Source organism: Pseudophryne corroboree, chromosome 2 (genome assembly GCF_028390025.1).
Source record: "Pseudophryne corroboree isolate aPseCor3 chromosome 2, aPseCor3.hap2, whole genome shotgun sequence".
NCBI classification, from domain to species: domain Eukaryota; kingdom Metazoa; phylum Chordata; class Amphibia; order Anura; family Myobatrachidae; genus Pseudophryne; species Pseudophryne corroboree.
Window position 1 is genome coordinate 410,817,306 of NC_086445.1, and position 26,403 is coordinate 410,843,708.

Below are 26,403 nucleotides of genomic sequence, written 5' to 3' on the forward strand. Positions count from 1 at the left end.
AGAGCCATATTCTATGAAGCCATTTCACACCAAGTATAGCATAACATAACGCTTTTAGTCACATTTTGTAATTTATTTTACTTCATGTATATTGGTTAAAGTCATCGAATTAAATATCATGAGTGATCATCTGCTCAGCTAAGAATAAATGATTATTCTACAGTAACTATATTTTACACTGAAAGCTGTCCTTCCGCTATCTTTATGTTGGCTGCAGTGCAAACACCAGACGTAAATTCCCCACTTTCCGGGCTACGTTCAGTACATGTTTATCGCACCATCTGTTAGTAGGCCAATCATTTTACATACACCACTTTAACAGTATTTTATTCTGAAATGCAGAATTGTCCCTTCCCATACATTATACATATTCTCTCTATGAATAAGGGGCACATTTATTTTTCCAAAATACAGATTTTGGGCCTAATAACTATAATTTCATTAACTCATTTTTCAATAACGTATTGTGACAATAAGAAATAAAGTACCACCAGAATTTACAAAAAAAAAAATGCATGCACAGACAGGGGCTCTGATAGGAGCTAGTCCCTGCAATGTGTAAGAAATAAAGTCATCACTAATGTGATCACTTCTGGTTGGGACCCTGGCCACGATAGTGAGCATGCATGGTCACTGGACTGTGTATTGTATATTGGATCCCAATGTCATTTCACAATCTAGCAGTCACCATAGAAATCTATGGGAGCTGCTTTTGCAACCAAAAGTGGCAGGACAGGACTAGATATCTCTGGTAGGTAATCGTGGAGATACTGAACTTTTGAGGGCACCACCCGAAAACAAGTGTTTTATGGGAATTCCTGTAAAATTAATTTGATAAAAATGCCTTTCATTGTTTTACATTTATACAGTGTAAGACATTAATATCCGGTGTAAATAAAATGTGACTGTGACAGTCATACAATTTGTGTATTATGAGAACAAAAGATGATGTTTGAGGCCTTTCAGGCAAATATCACCAACTCGATATACCAGGGCCGGACTGCCCATCTGGTACTTCTGGTATATGCCAGAAGGGCCGATGGTCTGGTGGGCTGGTCCAGGTGTCAGCTCTCTCTATTGCTCCACCCCCACCCCCTTCCCCACCCGAAGTGCTTGATTTAAAGGAAGATGGGGGCATGCCATGAGTGCTCGCCTCCCTGACTTGCCTAACTCTTATGTTAGCAGTGCTCGCACATTTCTTTAATGCACACGCAACCCCCTTTCACGTGCGCACACGCACACAAAATGCTGGGGCTGAAAAGTGTCCCCAGTCCGTCCCTGCAATATACTAATGCATAGACCCAGAGTACAGAATAGTTGTGTTCACATGGCTGGGGATAGGAATGTGCATGCACACACATGGACATTGCTTACATATATTCTGACATTCCATGTAAGAAATAGACAAAATGTGACCATGCTCCAGGCATGCCACTGTTGCACTGTAATAGACCCATCATTTCTGAAGGTCACAACCCCACACTGAAAAGACCCATCCCTTTCACATGCCAAGAATTTTAACTGTCCATGAAAACTAGAATAAGTCAATATATCTTTAGTCATATATGGATTGCAAAACAGGAGACAGTATTGAACTTTCTATGTTGTCAAAAATATTGGGCCAAATTTAATAGAGTGAGAGTTTCAGAAAGTGAGAGATTTGGTAAGGTTTTTCAGTAGTTTTTTTTTAAAGTGGCAATCATTTACACTGCAAAACCAGGATGATCTTGCTGTGTAAATGATTGCCACTTTAAAAAAAACTTCAAAACCTTACCAAATCTCTCACTTTTTGAAACTCTCACTCTATTACATTTGGACCATGGTATTCAATAATGTTGTTTATTTCTATAGTTTGTTATAGATAAAGATTTTCTGCAAAGGCTCAGACCCAGATCTGCATAACCCATTAGGCAATTTAGACTTCTGTCTAGGGCAGGCATGTCCAACCTGCGGCCCTCCAGCTGTTGTGAAACTACATATCCCAGCATGCCCTGACACTGTTTTGCTGTCAGAGAATGCTAAAGCTGTGTCAGGGCATGCTGGGATGTGTAGTTTCTCAACAGCTGGAGGGCCGCAGGTTGGACATGCCTGGTCTAGGGAATATTTTTTGCCTAAAACTTCTGTAAAATGCAGTTGAGCATTTTGATAACTCAATGGAGGATTAATTTGCTGTATGTAAGGCACACCTACAAATAACTTGGTATTAGCATCTGTAAGAACATAATTGTTCTGTTGCCCTAATCCATGGTGTCTGGGTTGGCTTAATGTACTGTGGCAGGTATGCCACCACAAACAAATTGTACAAGTGGTCTCCCCAGGTAGGGTAGACTATAAGATTCATGGTGAAGGTCTTTCCATGTAGCCTAGAGGGATTGCAATGAGGATACTGTTTGAAAAAAAGACCTTGGTCGGCCAATGTAAGATACTTTTGCCCAAATATCGGTACCTGCATAATTATTAGGTAGAGTTTATCTCTATACACAAAATGCTTTACTCCTTACCTTGGAACTAATGCACCATGGGTGTCATTGAGACTGAGGGATAAAAAAAAGACTGTCAGCTCCTGAGATATAAACTAAATAGCAGTTCATGTAAAAGCAGATGATTCCCTTTTCCCTACACTTGTCACTACTTAGATTAATGTGTGCCATCTTCCTTCTTATAACAATACAAGGACCTTGAGAAGCTCTATGGTACCTGCAATAAGGATTACCTCTAGAATATTTTGTTATCTGCAGTGGTTCTAAGAACTCAGGGCAACATCTATGTTACCTGGGAATTACAACCATTGATAGCAACAATGTAACAGATAAGAGACAGAATGCAATATATTGTTCCACATACATGTTTCCTAAAGATAAAACGGAAAACAGAAATACTGCTTACTGTTGCTGTAAGACCGGAAGTTTCCTACAACCTTAATATACTCATACGTTGGAAATTCTTTGGGGTTTAGGGTCCCTCTCAGAAGGTGACAACAAAATTCCAAGTCGTTCTCAGCTTTTAAAAAAGAAATATAACAAGACAGGAAAGCACTTAACTCAAGGAAATTATAACAAAACAGTTTAAATTATTGGTTACTTTCCAGATACATATTTGTGTATGTAACTGATATCCTAAGCCTACCTGGAAAAGCTCTTGCTATACTGTAAAATGAATGTAAAAACCACATAAATAAAACACAAACAAAGGCAACACACTCCACCATCTAAACCAAATCAGCTTCCATGTCTTGGCATTTTAGGTTTAAGTATCACTACATTCCTATGGAAGTCCTTTTCAAAAGTTTAGTCAGTTTAATGTATTATTTCTTTAAACTCCATACTTATTCCTAGTCTGAACAATAATGGTAAAAAGATGATGCTTCCCACTCTCATGCTTTTGTTTCTGTACTTTGAAAGTTACTTTACAAAACACAACAAAGAGTAATCTCAGAACTCATGGTAGTAATGTTCCCGTATATCTTAATGAGAGCTGGGAGTGGTTTGATTGTGATCGGAGACAAGTTGTCTTGAGTAAAAATGTAAAATATACATTGCAATCAAGTCAGTTTATGGAAAATCCAACCGATTCTTCTGTATCCCTGGTTGATATAGCTTGGCAGTACCCATCTGGATCAAGTGAACATATTAGCACAGTTCCCCTCAGCAAACTCCACCCACACAATTTTGCAGTGATTCTTTCATTACTTTATACAGGCCTCCTTAGTACATTCAGGCCTCCAGTGTACATTTTTTGGGTATAGTAGTATGCGAATGGCTATTGTTGCACCTAGAAACAGTGGCACCAATAGAGAGGGGATTAATTACCCGGACGCGGGTCTGATGGAGAGGCCCAGTGGGGACCCAGGTCCCCCCCTTACCTGGCAGCTGCAGTTTTTCTCCTCAGCCCAGCACACACTGCTGACTGCTGGGCTGCAGTGTGGCCAGGGAGGTGCTTAAAATACAATTTTTCCTGTATTTTTTCTAAGGACGCATAGCCACACCTCCTGTGATAAGACCACACCTCCTGAAAAGTACCTGGGCCCAGCCAGGCTCTCTAACTGCCCTGCCTAGAAAGGATTGTTGGGAAAGCTGCAGACAAGTGGTTTGCATCATTAGAATTTTCCAGCTTCAGCGGTTTTTCATTGATCCTTACAGCCAATTTTATTTGGGTCAGGTTTAAGGTTTGAGAGCGTACACGTGGAGGAAGTTATGTTGCCATTTTCAGGCAGTAATGGATTGAAGTCTAGAAGTTCATACTGGCTACATGGTCTTAATATAGTGAGTTTCAGGACCATGTTATAGTGGGATTTATAGGTCTACTGTGGGTGCTTCTGATCCTGGTATTAAGGCATAGCATTATCCAGGTTTCCTCCCTTTCAGTGGCTATCAGATGCTATTTGCTCACTCATTTATTGATTACAGGAACACTGAACACTTAATCAACTCACCTGTGCCTACTCCTGGAACAGGTATCTCTTTGACTTTCTCTACCCCAGCCCCTAATAATTAGTGACATAAAACTCACAATTCAAATAGTTGAGAGATGCAGAATCTGCCACAAGCATATACGAAGATAGCATTTTATAGATGTCCGAATGCTCTTGTTCTGGTAGCAAATTCAACAAGTTTTGGTCCATGATGTCAGACTGTGGAGGAAAAAAGACGTAAGTATTTGTGTCTATAAAACAATAAATATTAATGCAGGATGTAACAGCGATGTTACAAGGAAATGCCCTACCTTGGAATGAATGTAGCGCATACCTCCCAACATGACCCTCTCCAGGAGGGACAAATTGCTCTGCTCCTGGACTTTCCATTTAATGTATGATTGCTGGCACCTGTGTTGAACAGGTTAATGGATAAGAAAGGTGTTTCAGCACAGGTGTCGGCAACCATACCTTAAGAGGGAAGTCCAGGAGCAGAGCATTCTGTCCCTCCTGGAGAGGGTCACGTTGGGAGGTATGGTAGCTTATAATTAATATTCAACAGCTGGCCTTTTCTAATATTAAACAAAGTTTGCATGACTTTTAATCATTTCTGTGTTTATATTTATTAATCCCAGTTTATGAGGATTCTAAAGTGGTGTCTTATAAGCCCTTCACACTGGCCGATCCGCCGCCGAGCTGCCCGACAGTGGATATGGCCGACGAGCGACCCGGCGGCGGCGGGGGGCAGTGATCACCGGCTGCATTGAAGTGCAGGCAAATATGGACGAGATTGTCCATATTGGCCTGCATGTACAGCCGACGGGGGACCAGCGATGAACGAGCGCGGGGCCGCGCATCGTTCATCGCTGGAGCCTCCACACTGCACGATATGAACGTTATCTCGTTCATTAATGAACGAGATCGTTCATATCGTGCAGTCATGTCGGCCAGTGTGTAGGGCCCTTTAGAATCTCCAGGATCCAGTAGTACCAGAGCCGGCCCTAGGCATAAGCAAACTAGGCAAATGCATAGGGCATTTTGAATGCCATGGGGCACAAGCAGCTTATTCTGATTAAAATTATACACCGCTTCGTTTTTTTGCACACTTCCAGAAAACGGCCAGTTTCCGCCCAGAAACACCCACTTCCTGTCAATCACACTCCGATCACTTCAACGATGAAAAAACTTCGTTCGGGCGTGAGTAAATTTACTAAGTTTTGTGTTAAAATACTAACCGCATGCAGTGCGCATTTTTGCCTTAATCGCTCCATTGCGAAAATCGGCAACGAGCGAACAACTCGGAATGACCCCCTATGTGTAGAAGGTGCTCTTCTGTGTGGCATACCATATAGAAAGGGCACTGGTGTGTGGTCTTATGTGAATAAAGAGAAATATGGTGTGGCGTAATGTGAATAAGGAGAAATTCAGTGTGATGTAACGTAAATAAGGGGCACTACTGTGATGCAGTGACGTGAGGTGGGGGTGAGGCAGAGCCTTTCCTGTCATACTAATGTTTGGACCAGAGATTTGACAATATAAAGTATATGAAAAATACAAAGAATATGTTAGAAATATTTTCTTTCTATTGTTCTAATGATTTTTATAGTCAAAACTCTGGAGTAAAAAGTCTATGGCAGATGAGGCAGTGTCTATTTTTTCCGCACATCTCTGATCAAAACTCAGCAAATTTCCAGGAGTTTATACTGCTGCACCTGTGCATAATGCCCACATTAACCCTTTGGCTCATATATTGTGTGTAAATCTGGCTCTGGTACCTCCTGAGCCATTTACCTCACCACATGTAACGTATATAAGGTAAAGTGGTACTACTGTGTGATGTAATGTGAATAAAGGACACTATCGCATGATATAACGTGATTAAAGTTGTGGCGTAATTTGAATTGGGGGTACTATTGTGTGGCCATTCCCCTTCCCAGCAAGATCACGCTCCCTTTTTTGGGCTGTGTGCCGAATGTGCACACTGTTCCTATTTAAAATATAGGGGATAGGAGCACCAAAATGAGGACTGCTATGGGTGAGGGGTGATGGTGCCGGGAAAGGGGTGCAGGGCCAAAGGCGAAACTAGCGGTGGTGCTAGGGGGCACCAGCCAAAATGTTGCCTAGGGCATCATTTTGGTTAGGGCTGGCTCTGAGTAGTACAGACACTGTACACCTCTCAACTACATGCCCAGCCGGACACAGCCTTGTGTTAACAAGAGTGGTGCATGGGGCACAGACTGGGCATAGATCCAGAAAATATAATGATTAGGAAACAGATGATCCTTCCTACAAAAGTATTCACCCTGAGTCTTGGGGAATGGTCTAGCTCTCACTTCATGTGTAGGTAGCCACAGCTGCTGTTGGAAACTGGCAGTAGAACCAAGGTCCTTTTTCCCTCCCAGTCTTGATCCGTGAGCACAGTCCCTGTTACCTATTTTAATCCAAGAGAATTCATCCTCGCAGTATTATTTGCAAATGGTAAGGCATATACAGTATGTTTACTCACTTGGAATTTATGAAAGACTCCCAAATTTGAAGAGTACTCCTGGACTTCTTGGCAAGTGGTCAGCCCTCCCATATCACGCCAACTTCCCCAGTGAAGTATTGAGGCATTGCCCAGCAGGGAATGGGGCCACCATTATACTATTTACATTGTTACACTGCTTGCACATGCCCCTTTGATCTCCTCTCTGGGATCTCCAGGAGGAGAAATCCATTAAGTAGGCAATAAGCCACAGAGCTACCAACGATTTATAGTCAGTAAAAAATATTACAGTATTCAGTGGAAAAGACTAAAAATAAAATAAAAAATAACTAATTTATCGGGTAAATACTCAAAAGCATATATCAATGAATAAATATATAAAAACCATAACCGTTCAAATTCATAGTACCTGGATATACTTAAAAAGAATTATACATTGGAGCAAACATCAGTCTATTCTACTGCGGTAATTAAGTAATAGATAGGTGCACAGTCTTTAGTAAAGTCCATCCACTGTCCACAATGTGCGGATATGTCCTCATACATCTTTGCTACAGTCATGCCATACACATGTGATATTATTATTGGTCAATTTAGATGATCATTATTAGAGATGAGCGGTTCGGATTTTAAGAAATTCGAACTGCTCCGAACTTCCAGGATACGAGGCAGTTGAGCCGGGGCTCAGGTTCTGTCCCAGCTGCCTCGGATCCCGACCCGAGGTGATAGGCGATTTCGGCTCGGGCGCCATACAATAGGCTGACCGCTGATTGGCTGAGAGAGCCAACTGTCACGGTTCCCAGCCAATCAGCGTGTCCCCTTAGACTTTAATGGGACAACTGGGCGTCCTGCAACGTGCTTATGACACTGCCGCCCTCACTACCGATACCGCCGCCGACACCCCACACCGCCGACACCCATGCACTCAGGATACCGCCAGCACTCCCGCACTTCCGACACCCCCACACTGAGGACACCGCCAGCACTCAAACAATGCTGACACTGCTGGCACCCCTGCACAGTGGACATTGCCGGCACTCCTGCACTGCCGACACAAAGAGCAACCTCGCACTGCTGACTTAGTCGGCATCCCCACACTGCTGACACACTCCAGCACTGTTGACTGTTGGCACTCGTGCGCTGAGGACACTGCCAACACTCCTGCACTGCCAACACCGCCAGCACCCAGCAGTACTGACACCACCAGCAACCTAGCACTGAGAACACTGCCAGCACTGCCGGCACCCCTGCAGTGAGGAAACCCCTGGCACCCCCAGAGCCGTCTTAACATCAGTGTAGGCCCCTGGGCACGGCAATGCACTGGGGCCCCTACCCACCCATCAGCGGTAGGGGTTGGGGTAGGCAACATTGATGTTCCGCGGGGGGTAGGGGGTGTTCTATCTTTCGCTCAGCATGTAGGACCTGGAGAAATAATTTCTGCTAATTACTCCTTTACTGCACAAATGGGGCGGAAAGGAGAACACTAAACTGTAGAAGGGGGCATTGGGCTGAATGAAGGGGCCCTGATACATGACTTCCAGGGTGGTAGGGGGTGTTTAATACATAGGGGAGGGGTGGATAGTGGAGTGGGCTTAATATTCATCATTTTACAGGGGTCAGGGCAGCTTGCTTTACTGTAGATATCGCCAGTTCCTGGAAATAGATTTCTTAGCTTTAATGGGATAAAAAATACTAGAGTGTCTCACCTGTCAGGAGGTACTGGGGACTTGGGGATCAGACTTCAGTAGCCAGAGCAAATCCACCAACAAAAATATAAAACTGCATATTAGGCGTGTGGAGCTGTAGCAGGGACCAGCTGCTTGAAGGCTGATATCTCTGGTTCTGGGCATAGTAGAGACAAGCTGCCAGTGTCCTCTGAAAGGGGAGAGTCCCAGCTTTTGGATTATACCCTCAGAAAAACTCTAAGTCAGACAGAACCCGAGATATCTGGCTGGGAAGAACAATTAACAGGCTTGGATGGGGACCACTGCTTTGAAGTCAGATATCTCCGGTTCCCCAGGGCCAATTTTAAAAAATCTGGTACCCCTGGAAAGAAGGGACCCTCAGCTAACAGCCTAGGGCCCTTTTACTCCTGGGTCCCTTGGGCAAGAGCCCATTGAGCCCATACGAAAAGACGGCCCTGGGCACCCCCACACTGCCAACACAACCAGCAGTACCAAATCTGCCAGCAACTCCACACCGAGGACACTGCTGGCACCCATGCACCGAGGACACCACCATCACTGTCGACACCGCCAGCACCCCAGCAGTACAGACACTGCTGGCAACCCCACACTGAGGACACTGCCAGCACTGCCGACACTGACAGTACCCCTGCAGTGAGGACATCCCTGGCACCCCCACACTGCCTACACAGCCAGCAGTACCGACACCATCAGCAACTCCACACTGAGGACACCATCATCACTGCCGACACCGCCAGCACCCCAGCAGTACTGACACTCCCGCACTGAGGACTCTGCCAGCACCCCTGCACTGCCGACACTCCCGCACTGAGGACACTGCTGGCATTACCTGTCACAGTAAAGATGCATACACACGGTGCGATTTTGGCTATATGCGATTTTGACTAAGGCATACTTTGAACTAGCTAGTTAAGATTGACTTGACTGCAGAGTCTTTTTTTTCTTGCGATACCGATCCCGTGGGGCCACACATCGGTATCTCAAGCTGTGTACACACAGTGCGATTTGCACTAACTTTCCATATGATTTTGACTATATTGTCAAAATCGTTAGGTTACATCGCACCGTGTGTATGCACCTTAAGTGCACTATTGGTGTATCCGCTCCACACTGTATCCTGCATAGTATCCGACCCACACTGTATCCCACACTGTATCCAACCCACAGTGATCCCACACTGTATCCAACCCACAGTGATCCCACACTGTATCCAACCTGCAATGTATTCCGCACTGTATCTGACCCGCACTGTATCCAACCAGCAATGTATCCAACACTGTATCTGACCCGAACTGTATCCCGCACTGTATCCGGCCCACACAGTATCCAACCCACACTGTATCCATCCTGCAGTGTATTCCGCACTATGGGGGTTATTCGGAGTTATTAGCAAACCCAAAAAGTTAGCACTTGGACAAAACCATGTGCACTGCAGGTGGGGCAGATGTAACATTTGCAGAGAGAGTTAGATTTGGGTGGGGTGTGTTCAAACTGATATCTAAATTTCAGTGTAAAAATAAAGCAGCCAGTATTTACCCTGCACGGAAACAATATAACCCACCCAAATCTAACTCTCTCTGCACATGTTATATCTGCCACACCTGCAGTGCACATGGGCCCTCATACCGAGTTGTTCGCTCGTTCTTTTTCATCGCATCGCAGTGAAAATCCGCTTAGTACGCATGCGCAATGTTCGCACTGCGACTGCGCCAAGTAACTTTACTATGAAGAAAGTATTTTTACTCACGGCTTTTTCTTCGCTCCGGCGATCGTAATGTGATTGACAGGAAATGGGTGTTACTGGGCGGAAACACGGCGTTTCAGGGGCGTGTGGCTGAAAACGCTACCGTTTCCGGAAAAAACGCAGGAGTGGCCGGAGAAACGGTGGGAGTGCCTGGGCGAACGCTGGGTGTGTTTGTGACGTCAACCAGGAACGACAAGCACTGAACTGATCGCACAGGCAGAGTAAGTCTGGAGCTACTCTGAAACTGCTAAGTAGTTAGTAATCGCAATATTGCGAATACATCGGTCGCAATTTTAAGAAGCTAAGATTCACTCCCAGTAGGCGGCGGCTTAGCGTGTGTAACTCTGCTAAATTCGCCTTGCGACCGATCAACTCGGAATGAGGGCCATGGTTTTGCCCAATTGCTAACTTTTTTCGTTTGCTAACAACTCTGAACAGCCCCCTATATCCGACCTGCAGTGTACGTCGCACTGTATTCAACCCACACTGTATCCATCCTGCACTGTTTCCGACTGTAAACTGACATTTTCTGAGGTTTACCGCAATACATATGGCTCGTCATATTTATTAAAAAGGGTCAGCAGCAGCGGACCTATGGCACAGCAGTCCTCCTGGTATTATTTGGGGCTGTGATCTGCCCACATGTAGCAAGCTCCAGAAAGAAACACTTTCAGGAGCTTCTGCACAAAAGACAATGCCTATCCTTCTCCATCCTCTGCCAATTGCACATGCGCAGGCCGATGGAACTGATCCGGAAGTCCTCTCTTTGTAATACTGCTTTTACACCAACTGAGGCGGGTTGCAGCTGCGAGCCTGACACTGGTGCTACCAGGCTGCAACCAGCCTCAGGCCCCTTTCCCACTGCTGTCTCCAACCTGGCATATTGCCAGGTTGGTGACGTTGTCAGTGACGCGGCGATGGCGGCGCTTGGAGATCACATGATCTCCAAGCGCCGCCTGTACATTCACTGTGAAGGGGAGCCGGGTCGATGCGACCCAGCTCCCATTTACACAGATACAAACAAAAACCAAGTTGCGCTCAACAATCAGAATGGATGCATTTATTATAAAATTTGTAAAATACAGCAATTCTCCCGGGAGTGCAATAATTATAAATGAACAGTCATAAAATATATACGGTACAGAATCACTGTGTCCTAATGTATTTAATATTGCAAATATTATGAAATAATTATAACAATATGGCCACAAACAGTATGATGTATTGAGCAGTAGTGGTAGTAATTACACTCTTTTAAACACCATATAGGTCTGTATGCTGGCAACAACTCACTTGTTGTATAAAGGTCCCCAGACAGTCCTTATTCCATGCGAGCATATATTGGTTTCCAAAAATTTTTATATAGAAAAAGGTTATCCTTGTGAAAAATGTTAGGCACTCAAGTGCATATAAAGGTGGAAAGATGAATAATGTCCACTGAAACACAGATCGCTGTAGCGGTGTTTGGCAGGGAGAGCCCGGAGTGATGTTTCTACAGCCAGCCGTTTTTACCCCCGCACGGGGGAGGGGAGAGCGGTGTCTGAGATAGCCGTCGGGTTTAGAGTGGAATATAGCACAGCTTTCTGGGTTCAACCCTGCAAGCTACCAGAGTTGTAATACCGGGTCACTCGACCCGGGTTATTCCAACTGGGCCCATTTACACCGCAAAGCAATACGGGTTATGCAATCTCATGTGAAATAACCCGTGTTACTAGCTGGCGGTGCAAAAAGGGGTATAAGTGTACCTGTGAGTCCGGAAGTGATCAAGCCCGTGAGCGGGCGAAACCGGTCTTCCGTGCTGCTATCCTGCCTTCCTTCAGCTGGCTCCCAGACTCACGGCCTCCCTATCTCCCACCGGACAGGTTTAGTACCAACATTGTCGATAGACATTGTGGTCATATTTCCTTTTCAATGTCTACCTGATATTGCACTATCTTGCATTTAATACCCTACAACTGGGGAGACTTTGTGGGGATCACTGGCTTATCAAATTGTGCCATTGCAACCAAAAAAGAGTCTTACTTCTTCTCTACATACATTCTACAGTACATTACATTAACACAGTATTTTCTCTATAGAGTCTGTAATGTAAAGTTTTCGTTTCTTTGAGTTGATTCATTTTTTCTATCTTTTGGAAACAATTTAAGAAAAGCTGGATTTTAATTTTTTTTCAATATACAATCAATATTATTTTTATCCATTGTCGCTGGGCCCCTAAAAGGCATGGGCCCACAGGCCAGTGCCTACTCTATTGTTTTGTGCAGAATTTAGCCTGTTTAATTGTTAGATATTTGGGGAATTTGGGATGTCCTCCTCCCATATCATTATTTGTTTGTTTTAGCTTTATTGCCCACCAGTGGGTGTTGGGCAATGGGTGGGGTTGTAATCAATGAACCTATACCTTACACATGTTAATGTTAGTTCATATTAGAGTATACTTGGCTGATTAAGCCTGGCTGATTGATCCAGGGTGTAGGACTCTAAGGGAGGAGGCTCAAAGGGAGCAGATATATAATTTTAATATCAAAGCCTGGACTTAGCCTGGACTTAAACTGGACGAAAAACTGAAAGAAAACATCAAACAACAACAGATGAACTACTTCACAATATCAACTGCATATGCAAATTTATCACCCTCCAACTTTCACTCTGTGAACACTATGCAACCCACTTGCTGGAAATAACATTAGTAAGATCTGGTTTCCAACCATAATCAGGATTACAAAGATCTACTTTGGAAAATTGTGAGTTCATCTTCTCATCTAAAAACACTTGAAAAATCTAACAGAATTATCATTGCTTCTTAACCCTCTCACAATCCTTTCATTTCTTACAGCCCAAATACATTTCTGCACCCACTTTATCTACGCTTTTGACTCATTCCATACTAAATCTACACCCATTGAGATTACACTGCTTTTCTCACCTGCATTTCTGCAATTCTTCTGCTTTGATTCCCATACAGTCTCCACTCCTACTTCCACTTTCCCTCAACCTATTTACCTACTCAACACTATGTCAAGGCTTTCTTATACTCCCCACATCACTCAGTGTCTACCTAATAATAATGTATCTTTATCCTTCCCCCCTAGTCTCCTACACCTCCTCCTCTGTCTCCCCTCCATCCCTCTGTTTCCTTCCCCCTCCTTTCCTGTTACCCCACATTCATTTACCTCAGCCCCATGGTCCTGCTACCCCACAACTCAGCCCTGCTCCCTCTCTCCCTTCCCTGTCACCTGCCCATATCCCCATCCACATCACACTGACCTCCCTCCCTGCCCAACTCCTGCAGTTTCCCCTCCTAACTCAGGCACCCATACCATCACTACTCTCTCACCATCCCTGCCCTCAAAGTTAATCTCACCTCATCGCTACAGCAACCCTGATAATCTCATTCACATCTCTCCCACAAACTCATACCCCCTATCCTGTGCCCTCTGGAATGCCAGATCTGTTTGTAACAAACTGGTCCCCACTCATGACCTTTTCATTTCCAAATCCCTACACCTACTAGCCATTACTGAAACTTGGATTACGCCCTCTGATACTACTTCTCCTGCTGCTCTCTCTGCTGGGGGCCTCACATTCACACACACACCCCGACCTGGGGGTCGCCATGGAGGTGGTGTTGGGGTCCTTTTACCTTCTAGTTACTCCTACCAACTCATACCACCAGAACCATCCCTTACATTCTCAACATTTGAGGTCCACGCCATACGCCTCTTCCAACCAGTACATCTTAGAGTAGCTGTAATTTACCGGCCCCCTGGCACTGCTTCCAAATTCATCGACAACTTTGCTTCCTGGCTTCCTCACTTCCTCTCTTCTGACATTCCCTCCATTATCCTAGGCGATTTCAACATCCCTATTGACATCCCCACACAATCCCCTGCCTCTAAACTCCTTAACCTCACCTCTTCACTTGGTCTCTCCCAGTGGACCTCCTCACCCTCCCATGTGAATGGGAGCTCACTGGATCTGGTCTTCACTCACCGCTGTGATATTTCTGATTTTTCCAACTCCCCATTTCCCCTCTCTGACCACCACCTGCTCTCCTTTAACCTATCTCTCTCGACTTGCCCATCTCTACCTCCTAAGGCTACCATCACTAAGCGTAACATTGAAGCTATTGACACTTCATTCCTTTCCTCCCTGTTTGACTCACTTCTCTCTCCTATTCTCTCTCTCTCATGCCCTGAACAAGCCACTTCCACATACAATGCATCCCTTACTTCTGCTCTTGACTCTGTTGCTCCACCAACCACTATTCACCCTCGCAAATTAACACCTCAACCCTGGCACACCAAATGCACCAGATATCTGCAAAAATGCTCACGTACTGCTGAGCGACACTGGAGGAAATCACGCTCTAAGGCAGACTTCCTCCATTTCAAACTTATGCTCTCATCCTTCAGTGCTGCCCTTTCTCTTGCTAAACAGTCATACTTCAAGAACCTCATCTCCTTCCAGTCTTCCAACCCCCGGCGCCTCTTTGCCACTCTCAACTCACTCCTCTGCCCACCTCCACCTCGTCTCCCTTCCTCACTCTCTGCTCTTGACTTTGCCAATTACTTCACATCCAAAATTGACTCCATACGTCAGGACATCACATCACACCAGTCCATCAGTAACCAGCTTTCTCCTATCCCTTACCAATCCTCCCCATCCCTCGCACCTACTCTGTCATCTTTCTCCCATGCATCTGGAGAGGAAGTCATGGCCCTCATTCATTCCTGTCCCCTCACCACCTCCCCACTTGACCCTATCCCCTCCCGCCTCCTCCGCTACCTCTCTCCTTCTGCTTGATCCCATCTTTCCCACCTTCTCAATCTATCCCTCTCATCAGGCACTGTCCCCTCTGCCTTCAAGCATGCACTCATCTCTCCTATTCTTAAAAAACCTACACTTGATCCAAACACTCTCTCCAACTACCGACCCATCTCTCTCCTCCCTTTTGCCTCCAAACTCCTTGAGAGTATTGTCTACAACCGTCTTACTTCCTTTCTTTCCTCACACTTACTGCTTGACCCATTCCAGTCTGGCTTCCGTCCTCTCCACTCCACTGAAACTGCCCTTACAAAAGTATGCAATGACCTCCATGCTGCTAAATCTAAGGGACACTACTCTATACTTATTCTACTGGATCTCTCTGCTGCTTTTGACACTGTGGACCATCCTCTCCTACTGCAAATTCTTCACTCCATTGGTCTACGTGACACTGCCCTCTCTTGGCTGTCCTCCTACCTTTCTGACCGTTCTTTCTCTGTCTCCTCTCATGACTCCACCTCCCCCTCACTTCCACTAACTGTAGGGGTACCCCAAGGTTCTGCCCTTGGTCCTCTTCTCTTCTCTCTCTATACGTCCTCACTAGGTAAGCTCATCAGTTCCTTTGGTTTCCAATATCATCTCTACGCTGATGACACCCAAATCTATCTTTCCTCTCCAGACCTCTCCCCTGCTCTCCTCACTCGTATCTCCAACTGTCTCTCTGCTACCTCTTCCTGGATGTCCCAGCGCTTTCTTAAACTTAACATGTCTAAGACCGAGCTGATCATCTTCCCTCCCTCCCGCATAACCTCACCTCCTACAATCTCATTATCTATTGATGGCACTACTATCTTCTCTAGCCCCCAAGTGCGCTGTCTTGGAGTAATCCTTGACTCCTCCCTCTCCTTCAAACCACACATTCAGCACCTCTCACAAACCTGCCATTTTCATCTAAAAAATATTTCCAGGATCAGACCCTTTCTAACCCAGGATGCTACTAAGACTCTTATCCACTCACTGGTCATCTCCAGACTGGACTACTGTAATCTGCTCCTGACTAGCATTCCTGACAAATACCTCTCTCCACTGCAATCTATCCTCAATGCTGCTGCCCGGCTCATCTTCCTCACCAAACGCACTACGTCCACCTCTCCTCTCTTACTAGACCTTCACTGGCTCCCCTTCCCTTTCAGAATCCATTCCAAGCTTCTCACACTCGCTTACAAAGCCCTCACCCACTCCTCTCCCATCTACATCTCTGACCTTATCTCCCTTTATACTCCCACCCGTCCTCTTCGCTCTGCTAATGCACGCCGACTCTCCTGCCTACGGATTACTTCCTCCCACTCCTACCTCCAAGATTTTTCACGTGCTGCACCACTTCTTTGGAATTCCCTACTTCTCCCCCTCAGACTCTCCACCTCTCTACAAAGCTTCAAACGGGCTCTCAAGACCCACTTCTTCACCAAACCCAGTCAAATCTCATCCTAACCCTCTGTTCTACGCTCTCTATGTACCCCAACTGTGTCACCCCTGTCTGTCTACCCCTCCCCTTTTAGAATGTAAGCTCTCACGAGCAGGGTCCTCTTCCCTCATGTGCTTATCCTTTCTTACTTTTTTTTTTATACTCATAGGATCAGTTTTATTGCATTCTTTTTTGTGTAAACTGTTTTTATTAGTCAAAGCAGTATTCAAAAACATTACAGAAACATTTTCAAAAACAAAAGGAGGGCATACAAAAATATCGCGTAGCATATATTCATCAGTACACCACACATAGAGCGCCCTTAGCCAAAAAATATCTGTCTGCATTTCTGACAACATTAAAGCTTATAAAGGAAGAGCATAATATCAAAACAGCATCAATGAATGGGAAAGAGAAAAAAGAGAGAGAAGAGAAGAGGAAAAGAGGATAAGTAAGGGAAGGTTAGGGTGGGCAGGGTCAGGTGTGACAGTCTGCATAGTGCGGGCAGACTATTTGGGGAGCGTATGGGCGATCCCCACCAATCCTGAGTCTGGGCCACGGTACAGAAACAACATTGTCGGAATATGGGTATGGGTATAAATAATGATACAGATATGGATATGGGCCCGTTTACCAACATGAGGGGGGTTATGTCGCAATATAGGACAGATAGTGCGATGTGTCCTTAAAGTCGTACCAGGGAAACCAAATAGCTATGAAGTTAACTGTTTTCCCAGATGAGAAGGAAACCAGGTCTTCCATGTCCAAGAAGTGATCAATCTTTGTGAACCACATTTTAATTGAGGGTGGAGAGGTGGATCTCCAAAGAATTGGGATCACCGCTTTAGCAGCGTTGCAAAGGTGTCTTAACAGGGAATGTTTGTAGGAGTGTGACCCTGCGGGGGTGTGATTAAGGAGCCAGAAATCTGGGTCTCTCGGGATTTCGTCACCTACTATCTGTTCGGTGCATTTAAATACTTCTGCCCAGAATGGAGTTATAAGAGGGCAATCCCACCAAATATGTATAAAACTCCCTGGGGCATTTTTGCATCTCCAACACATATTCGAAAGAGAGGGAAACATTTTATTGAGAACACGAGGGGTCCTATACCACCTATATATAAGTTTATAAAGGGTCTCTAGTGTCGAGATGCATAAAGAACTCGCCTGAGCGTTCTTAAACACGGATTCCCAGATAATTTGAGTAGGTAGCCCCGACAATTCCCTCTCCCAGGAAGCCAAGAAGGTAGGAGGTTGTGGGAAGAAATTTTCCATAATCAACGTATAGATTTGTGAAATAGTATGCGTGGGTGAACTGGGGGAGATACATAGTTTCTCAAACCCAGTGAGGTCCCTAGTTACGTCAGAGAAGTTCTTGGGAGATGATATAAAATGGTGGACCTGCAGGAACTTCCAAAACTCAGCCCTGTGTAGGTTCCAAGAGGATTGAACATCTGAAAAAGAGCGCACCCTACCCGAGCTCACCAGCTGACCGACTCTAAAGATCCCAGCTTCTGCCCATGGGGCGAAAGCAGTCCCTTGAAGGTCAGGGGCAAATTCGGAGTTATAGAGAAAAGAGGTTAAGGGGGACCATTTGGAGGATATATAACTCTGGGATCTCAGCTTGGCCCATAATCTGAGCGTGGGAGAGACCGTGGGGTGTGACACCTTCGGGAGGGTAGGAAGCCAAGGTGCAATTTCAATATAATGTGGGAGACAGCCCTCCTCTAGGAGGACCCATTGTTTGCGATCCTTGGCACGTGTCCATTCCAGTATCCTATTCAGGTGTACTGCGTGGTAATAGTTAGGGATATGTGGGAGTTGTTGCCCCCCTTGATGTTTTCTCCTGAACAAAATGTCATGTTTAAATCTAGGTGTATTACCACCCCATACAAATGTACGGATAAGCCTCTGGACATCCCGAAGCCATAGCAGGGGGATGTGTATCGGAAGGGTCTGGAGAAAGAATAAAATCCTGGGGAGGGCATTCATTTTAACTACGTTGATCCTTCCGAACCAGGACAGTCTCAGTTTTTTCCATAACAGGAAGTCTAAACGAAGCCTACACAATAAGGGTTTAAAATTTAGGGAGAACACTTTGGATAAGTCATTGGTCAGTAACACCCCCAAATATTTTAATTTATGATCATGCCAGGTGAAGGGGAAGGCTTGTTTCAGGCTTTCTACTATAGCAGGAGGTGTAGTTAAGTTCATGGCAATAGATTTGGAATAATTTATTTTGAAGTTAGAGAGGACTCCAAACTTCTCAAACTCCACCATTAAGTTTGGCAAAGAGGTGACCGGATTTGTGATTATTGCGAGTAGATCATCGGCATATAATGCCAGTTTGTATTCGGTCCCCCTTACCAACAAGCCCGAAATATTTGGGTTAGCCCTAATGCTTCGGGCTAGTGTTTCCATGCAAAGGACAAAGAGCAATGGGGATAGCGGGCATCCCTGTCGCGTACCGTTGAAAATTGGAAAGGAGTCAGAAAGGGAGCCATTAATCCTAATTTTGGCGGATGGGGAGGTATAGAGGGATAGGATTCTGTGGAGACAGATGCTACCAAGTCCCAGATGCCTCAATATTCCGGTCATAAAATCCCAGTCCACTCTGTCAAAAGCTTTTTCTGCATCAGTCGACAGTAGGATAGATGGGGATGAGAGCTGGCCGGCATAGTGAATCATGCTGAGCACTTTGGAGGTATTGTCCCTGGCTTCTCGGCCTACAACAAACCCAGCTTGATCTCCATGTATCAAGCCAGGCAACAGTAGTTTAAGGCGGTTTGCAATCAATTTAGCGAAAAGCTTTATATCAATATTTAATAGGGAGATTGGGCGGTAGCTGGAGCAAAGACTGGGGTCCTTACCCTCTTTGGGTAGAACTGCAATATGGGCTTCGAGAGATTGTGGGGAGAAGGGCGATTGATCAGATATGGTGTTAAAGGCTCTTGTGAGTATGGGGATTAATTTCTCCTTAAAAGCTTTGTAATAGGCAATAGTATATCCGTCGGGGCCGGGACTCTTGCCATTAGGAGAGGATTCAATAACTCTCTGAACCTCCTCAGTAGAAAAAGGGGCGTCTAGATCTTCTACTTCTGTTGCGGTCAGTGTGGGGAAATGTAAGGTCCGTAAATAGTCAGCTATGGCTTTTTGATGGGACGACCTGTCGATTCTGCCGGTTGGGCCGGAGAGGTTATACAGAGTGGAGTAATATGTCCTGAAGGCCCTGGCTATGTGAGATGTCTGGTGTTGGGGTTGGCCATGATTGTCTTTAATTGTATGAATAAAAGTAAGAGCACGTTGTTCTCTAAGTGCTTTGGCCAGTAATTTTCCAGGCTTATTGCCCCATTGATAGTATCTGCTACGGCACTTCCGATAAAAAAACTTGACTCTATCTGAGAGTAACTTATTCAGAGCCGCCCTAGCAGTTTCGAGATCGGCGTAGTGTTGTGGGGTTTGGGATTTTTTATGTAGAAGCTCGAGAGATTGTATTTTAGACAGTAAATCCTCTCGGAGTTTCTCCCTCTGCCTTTTGCGAAAGGATCCTATTTGAACACAAACCCCCCTGATGACACATTTGTGGGCTTCCCATACTGAGACTTTGGAGATGTCATCTAAGTCATTGGTACAAATATAAGAGTCCAGAGCGTTGCCAATTCGGGACTTACAGTCTGCATCTTGCAAGAAAGTGTCGTTAAAACGCCAGGACCATTGGCGATGTGCGTTGGGAGGTAAGCGTATGGTGAGGTTGACTGGGGCATGATCGGACCATACAATCTGTCCTATAGAGGCATCAGACAGAAGGTGTAAGTGTCGGTGACTCAAAAATAAATAATCAATCCTGGAATATGTCTGGTGTGGGTGTGAGAAATAGGTGTAATCTATATCAGTGGGGTGTGTCAATCTCCATGTGTCGATCAGCTGGTGGTCGAGCAGAGCACGTCTCATTCCCCTATGCTCCCTCTCTGGCTTGCAGGAGATCTTTTTAGAATTGTCCTGGCGAGGATCCAGGGTCCAATTTAGATCACCTCCCATCACTACCACCCCCTCCAAAAGAGGTTCCGCGTCTTCTAGAACTGAGGATAGAAAGGAGGGTTGTTTAGCGTTAGGGGCATATATATTTAAAAAAGAGAAACGTTGGCCATGTATGTCGCATTTCACCAGCAACCCCCTACCCTCAGCTATTCTGTGGGAGGCTACATTGAGGACAGGTAGATGGCGGGCTAGTAGGATGGCTACACCTAGTGTCTTACCAGCCGAATTATTGGACAGGAAAACATGCGGGTAATAGTGACATTTTAGGGACGGCACGTGTCCCATCTTGAAGTGTGTTTCCTGAATAAAAGCAACGTCTATTTTCTCGTCTCTAAGCCATTTAAGAAGTTTAGACCTTTTTTCAGGGACATTCAGCCCTTTGACGTTAAGGGTAGTTACGTGTAAATCACTCACCCCCATTATCAGTCAGATCCAATCGTTTCACGATAGTCTTCTCTTCGGCAGACCCTGGGAAAGGTGAGGGAAAAATAACAGGGGGGGGGGGATAGGAAAAAAGGAAAAGCAAAGAAATAGAAAGAAAAAGCTGCGGCGGGGGAATCTCCGCCAAAAAGTACTTTAACATTAAACAGAAGTGGTGTTACTACAAAAACTGCTGCAAAAAGGACAGGAGCGGAATCCTGCCGACTCCCGGTCCAAAGAAACAGGGGATGCAGCATATTGGGGTCCTGCGGGGGGTTCAGGACAGCGACCACTCCCAAAATAGAAACTCGTTAAATATACGGTATTACCGAGGTGTGCATTAGGCACATGCGAAACATGAAAAATAGAGCATACAAATATATAAGTATATATATTGGCATAAGAGTGTACAGATAATCCTCAAGTTATCAAACCGGGTTTCAGTAAACTTTAGCGTCTGTACACTATTATCCATCTACATAAACAAGAACAACAAAAAAAAAAAATATATATAAACAAAAACAAAAACCGATCACATTGGTGAGCAACACATTGCACTATAAAGAAAGAGAAAAACTCAATGTATAACATATTCAGCAAGCAAATTTACATCCACTCTGGACAAGGCATCTCATTCAAGGAGGCTTCGAAGGTCGTGGGCCAGGAGTGGATCCCCGCATCCGCGGGGTGCGAACTTGCTGCCACGCGTCATCTGGAGGGAGTACAACAGGCAAGTCCGGAAGGTGGTGAAAGGCGTCCCAGTCAGGAACCGGAACCGGAGGGACACCCAGGATCGTGAAGAAAGCCTGTAAGTCCGACGGTCTAGAAAGACTCGCAATTTTGCCGCCATGAGAGACCTGGAGGGAGAATGGAAAGCCCCATCTGTATTTCAGCTCGAGCTTCCTGAGAGAGTCTGTAAGAGGTTTCAAGGCGCGACGTTGTTGTAAGGTTGACCAGGCAAGGTCAGGAAATATCTGAATCTTGTCGCCTTGAAAGTCAATGCTGTCCAGTTGACGGGCCGACCTCATTATTTCCTCTTTTTGGGCGTAATAGTGGAGTCTACAAATCACGTCCCGTGGTCTGTCGGAGGGCAAGCCTCGAGGACGAAGGGCTCTGTGAGCTCTATCGAATATAATGTCTTTGTTCGGGTCCAGGTCAATAAGTTCCCCAAATATCTTAGATAAGGCGTCTACCAGGTCTGTTTGCTGGACGCTCTCAGGCAGGCCCCTGACTCTAATATTATTTCGCCGGCCGCGATTATCCATGTCCTCAATGCGTGACTTTAAGGAGATATCGTCCCGTTGGTGAGATAGCACTTCCCGAAATTTAGTCAAAGAGTCCACAGTAGACGATTCATGGCGTTCCAGGACATCAACTCGAGTCGCGATTTGAGACATATCTTGTCGGAGCGCTGTCACTTCCTGAGTGATGGTGGATAGTAGACGAGTCTCCAAGGCTGAGAAGTCTTGTTTCGTAGGAAGTGATCGTACATGAGACAATATTTCACTTATCTCCGCAGATAGGGAGAGGGCCTGTGGGGGCTCCGGAGTCCCAGGGGAGGCCATGTCGTCCACCGGGTCGTGTACACTCGAGAAGGTCGGGACGTTAGAAGGAGCAGAGGGGGTCGAGGTTGGAGAAGTTAGGAACTGACGTAGATCTGATGAGCGTCGATTCGCGGGGGGTGGGATCGCGTCCGGCTTAGTCTTGGCCTTCTTTTTTTTCTTTATCCCTTTCACCATGAGATCGGTCTTTAGATAAAGCAGTTTAGAATTACACTTTCACATATCCTCGGCACTATGAAGCATGAGGGCCGTCACCGTGCAAGAACCCCCCTCGTGGTCTTAGGGTAGCATCAGGCAGGCATGCATGAGGCTAAGGGCCCATTCTTTCACTTGCAGTGGTGGTACCTCTGATATAGCCCGATGGGGGTGTAGTTACAGGACCCCAGGCCACTGAGCAGGAAGTCAGACAGCAAATGTATTCAGTTGTTAAATGGATGGATGGATGGATGGGTGGATGGATGGATGGGTGAGGGGAGTACTGTGACTGTTTTTATAATGTATCCAAGCCTATATGGCCCAGCCTTGTGGGTCCCCCCTCTTTCCCTTATACACAGGTGCTGCAGCTGCAGTGAAAGCTCAGTACCTTTCACTGATCTCAAGATGGCCGCCGAGCGTCCTCCATCGTCGTCCCGTCTGACGGGTTGCCGGGTCCCCGCCGCAGTGGAAGCTGAGAGCAGGGAGAAACAACTAGCCGCGGCAAGCGGCCGACGGCAGGTGAGATTATGGAGCTCCGTGTAGCGTCCACGGCCCGAGCAGCAGGTCCCGGAGCCGTCCCCGGCCTAATGCCCAAATCAAGGCCCCGGCTTCTCCCAACCCCGCAGGCCGCAATCCGCGGGAGCAGTTAAAACTGCTCCCCGATTCCGCGGCACTTCAGGGGTCTCAGCCGGGGGGCACAAGGAGGGCAGCAGAGGAAGTAGGGCGGCCTAGGAGGCGCAGATGCAAGGGGAATAAGTAGTTTGGGCTATGGGTCTAAGGAGCTCTCATCAAGCACGTCTGCCTCCTTCAGACCCCAGACCACGCCCCCCATCCTTTCTTACTTTAATAATCTTCAACTGCACCAATTCCATCAGTCTTCTGCCACCTGATACTTATTCCAGTGTCATCTGCTGATGTAACTATGTTTATTTACCCTGTACTTGTCCTATACTGTCATCAACTGTAAGTTGCTGTTTTCCGGTTTGATTATTTGTTTATGTACTCTGTAATTGGGCGCTGCGGAACCCTTGTGGCGCCATATAAATAAAGGATAATAATAATAATAATAATACTCTGCCTCTTTGGTAATCCATCACTGCCAGGATGCAGGTGAAAATTGATACATCTAGTACTACAGTCCATATCTTAATGACAATGTAGAAAACAAAATATGAACTGGTTACTTACTGGTAAATGACCAAGTAGAGGTGTAACACTGTCAGAAACATAGATGATACTCCCATCCGTAGTAACCACTATGATAAAGCCATCAAGAGCCTATAGAAAGAATATAATGAAAGTATATAAGAACTTCTGCATTCATTATACAGAACATAGATAATTATTGCTGGTTCAGTTTCAGCTCTAGAATATATATTTCTTTTTTTAACTTGTACATTTTTTATTAGAAATTTTGGAGAGAAATACATATTTATTTATTTATTAACAGTTTCTTATGTAGCGCAGCATATTCCGTTGCGCTTTACAATTAGAACAACAGTAATAGAACAAAACTGGGTAAAAACAGACAGACATAGAGGTAGGAAGGCCCTGCTCGCAAGTTTACAAGTGTATAATACTTCAAACAACAAATTTATAGAAAAGATAACTAAAATAACATACAATAGAAAACAGAACAATAGCTCAAATAAATATAATATAACATCAATACTGGAAGAATATATATTTCTTTATTGTGTATTACTCCCAGTAACACAAAATCAGCAGCACTCATAAAGGACCTGTTTCATAGATGGGCACAGAAGTTTGCAACTTTAAGCAAATGCTGCTACAAAGTCCTTCTCTGGTGCACATCCATGTGTCCGAGTGTGCAAAGACACAGTACAGCACAGAAACTAGCACCAGCACTATGGCAGATGCAAATTCTCTGTCTGTATGTGGCCTCCTATGTGAGCAGTTGAGCATCTGTGTATGCAACCACTATCACTGTCACACCCACAATGTGTGCGCTAAGACCACCCAAGAACACCCACTACATTTCCAATACACTTCTCCCAATGTGCGCCTGAATGTACAACTACAACTCTATACGGACACATTCTGGTCGCATGCACAATGTGACTTGGACACGTGCAGTAGCAGTGCATACACCTCTGAATCAGGTTATAAATGTGGTTATGATTCCCGTAAAGGTTCAGCGTGTTTATTTCTATCTCCATGGAGAAGCAAACAGGAGTATATACTTCCAGATTTTTTTAATAAAACTGTAGCACTATCTTTGTAGGGGTGTAGTATGGTATGCCGGCGGCCGGGCTCCCGGCGACCAGCATACCGGCGCCGGGAGCCCGACCGCCGGCATACCGACAGTGTGGCGAGCACAAATGAGCCCCTTACGGGCTCGCTGTGCTCGCCACGCTGCAGGCATGGTGGCGCCCTCCCTCCAGGGGGGTCGTGGACTCCCACGAGGGAGAAAATCTGTCGGTATGCCGGCTGTCGGGATTCCGGCGCCGGTATACTATGCGCCTGGATCCCGACAGTCGGCAACCTGAAGACCACCCCTTTGTAGCATGGCTTGACAAGCCCAATACAATATCTTATATGGGTAAAATGAAAAGCCCTCTGCATACATTTTAATTGCAAATCAGAAATAATGTTGTAAATAGGTAAATTAATAACAAAACAACCTACAATAACTTAGAACAATGCCATAACTGAGATCTAATCACAGGGGTAGAACATGTACCACATTCCTAAAGCGTAATGAACTAGCATCCATGGCTGCTGAGAAAAGCATGATAGATTTCAAGGGATTTCTCTGCAAAGCATAGAGAATCTTAATTAACAAGGATCCGCTATAATCCTTCTATCGCAATCTGATTGACTGGGCGATCAATTTATTGCACATGCGCTTACTTAATTTTACATTATTCAAGGTTAATTCAGATATTTTAACTTGATTAAAACGTATCCTTCATCCAGGTGCGGACGCAAAGTGGCGGTTGTACGCATACCGATTGTTTTCACACTGCGCATGCATTGGAGCCACAGTGCACATGTACAGCGAGTGATTCGCGATTGCGGTCGCAGCAAAATTTTAGTCCAAAAGTGAGTGACAGGAAGTCATTATTTGGTTCTAATGGGGCACGATTAAGCAAATGCAGGCGTGTCATGGCCATTTGGACGGCGTTTTCTGGGTGTGCATATATTTGCAGCTACAAACACACTTGCTACTGGAGAGGCCTGTGCATCCCGGAAGAGCAGATCAACCTGTGCATCTTTAGAGCACTCAGGCTCTCCGTGGCAACCCAATGTTACCGATGTTCCTGCAATCATGCAGCGATAACAGCGGGCGCTCTTTTGCATGAGTTAACTTCTGCCCATATTAGCACATACCACAATTGCATTTGGTACATCATTGCAACAGGAGTAAAAAAGAAACAACCGCACCTGAATAACTCCCAGAGTGTGAAACATATGGGGCCAAATGTAATAGAGTGAGAGTTTCAAAAAGTGAAAAATTTGGTAAGGTTTTGCAGTGTTTTTTAAGTGCCAATCATTTACACAGCAAGATCAACCTGGTTTTGCAGTGTAAATGATTGCCACTTTAAAAATAACTGAAAAACCTTACCAAATCTCTCACTTTCTGAAA

At 45.4% G+C, this 26,403-nt stretch overlaps 1 protein-coding gene across 1 annotated transcript in view; it reads right to left on the bottom strand.

Moving 5' to 3' along the window:
* NPAS2 (neuronal PAS domain protein 2) overlaps nt 1–26,403 on the bottom strand; it is a 192,019-nt gene that overhangs the window by 67,759 nt on the left and 97,857 nt on the right. Inside the window, exons 5-7 of the mRNA XM_063953453.1 lie at nt 23,982–24,071; nt 4,510–4,630; nt 2,887–3,000 (exon numbers count right to left, since the gene is read on the bottom strand). Of these exons, the coding sequence (XP_063809523.1) occupies nt 2,887–3,000; nt 4,510–4,630; nt 23,982–24,071 (325 nt within the window). The remainder of the gene's footprint in view (nt 1–2,886; nt 3,001–4,509; nt 4,631–23,981; nt 24,072–26,403) is intronic.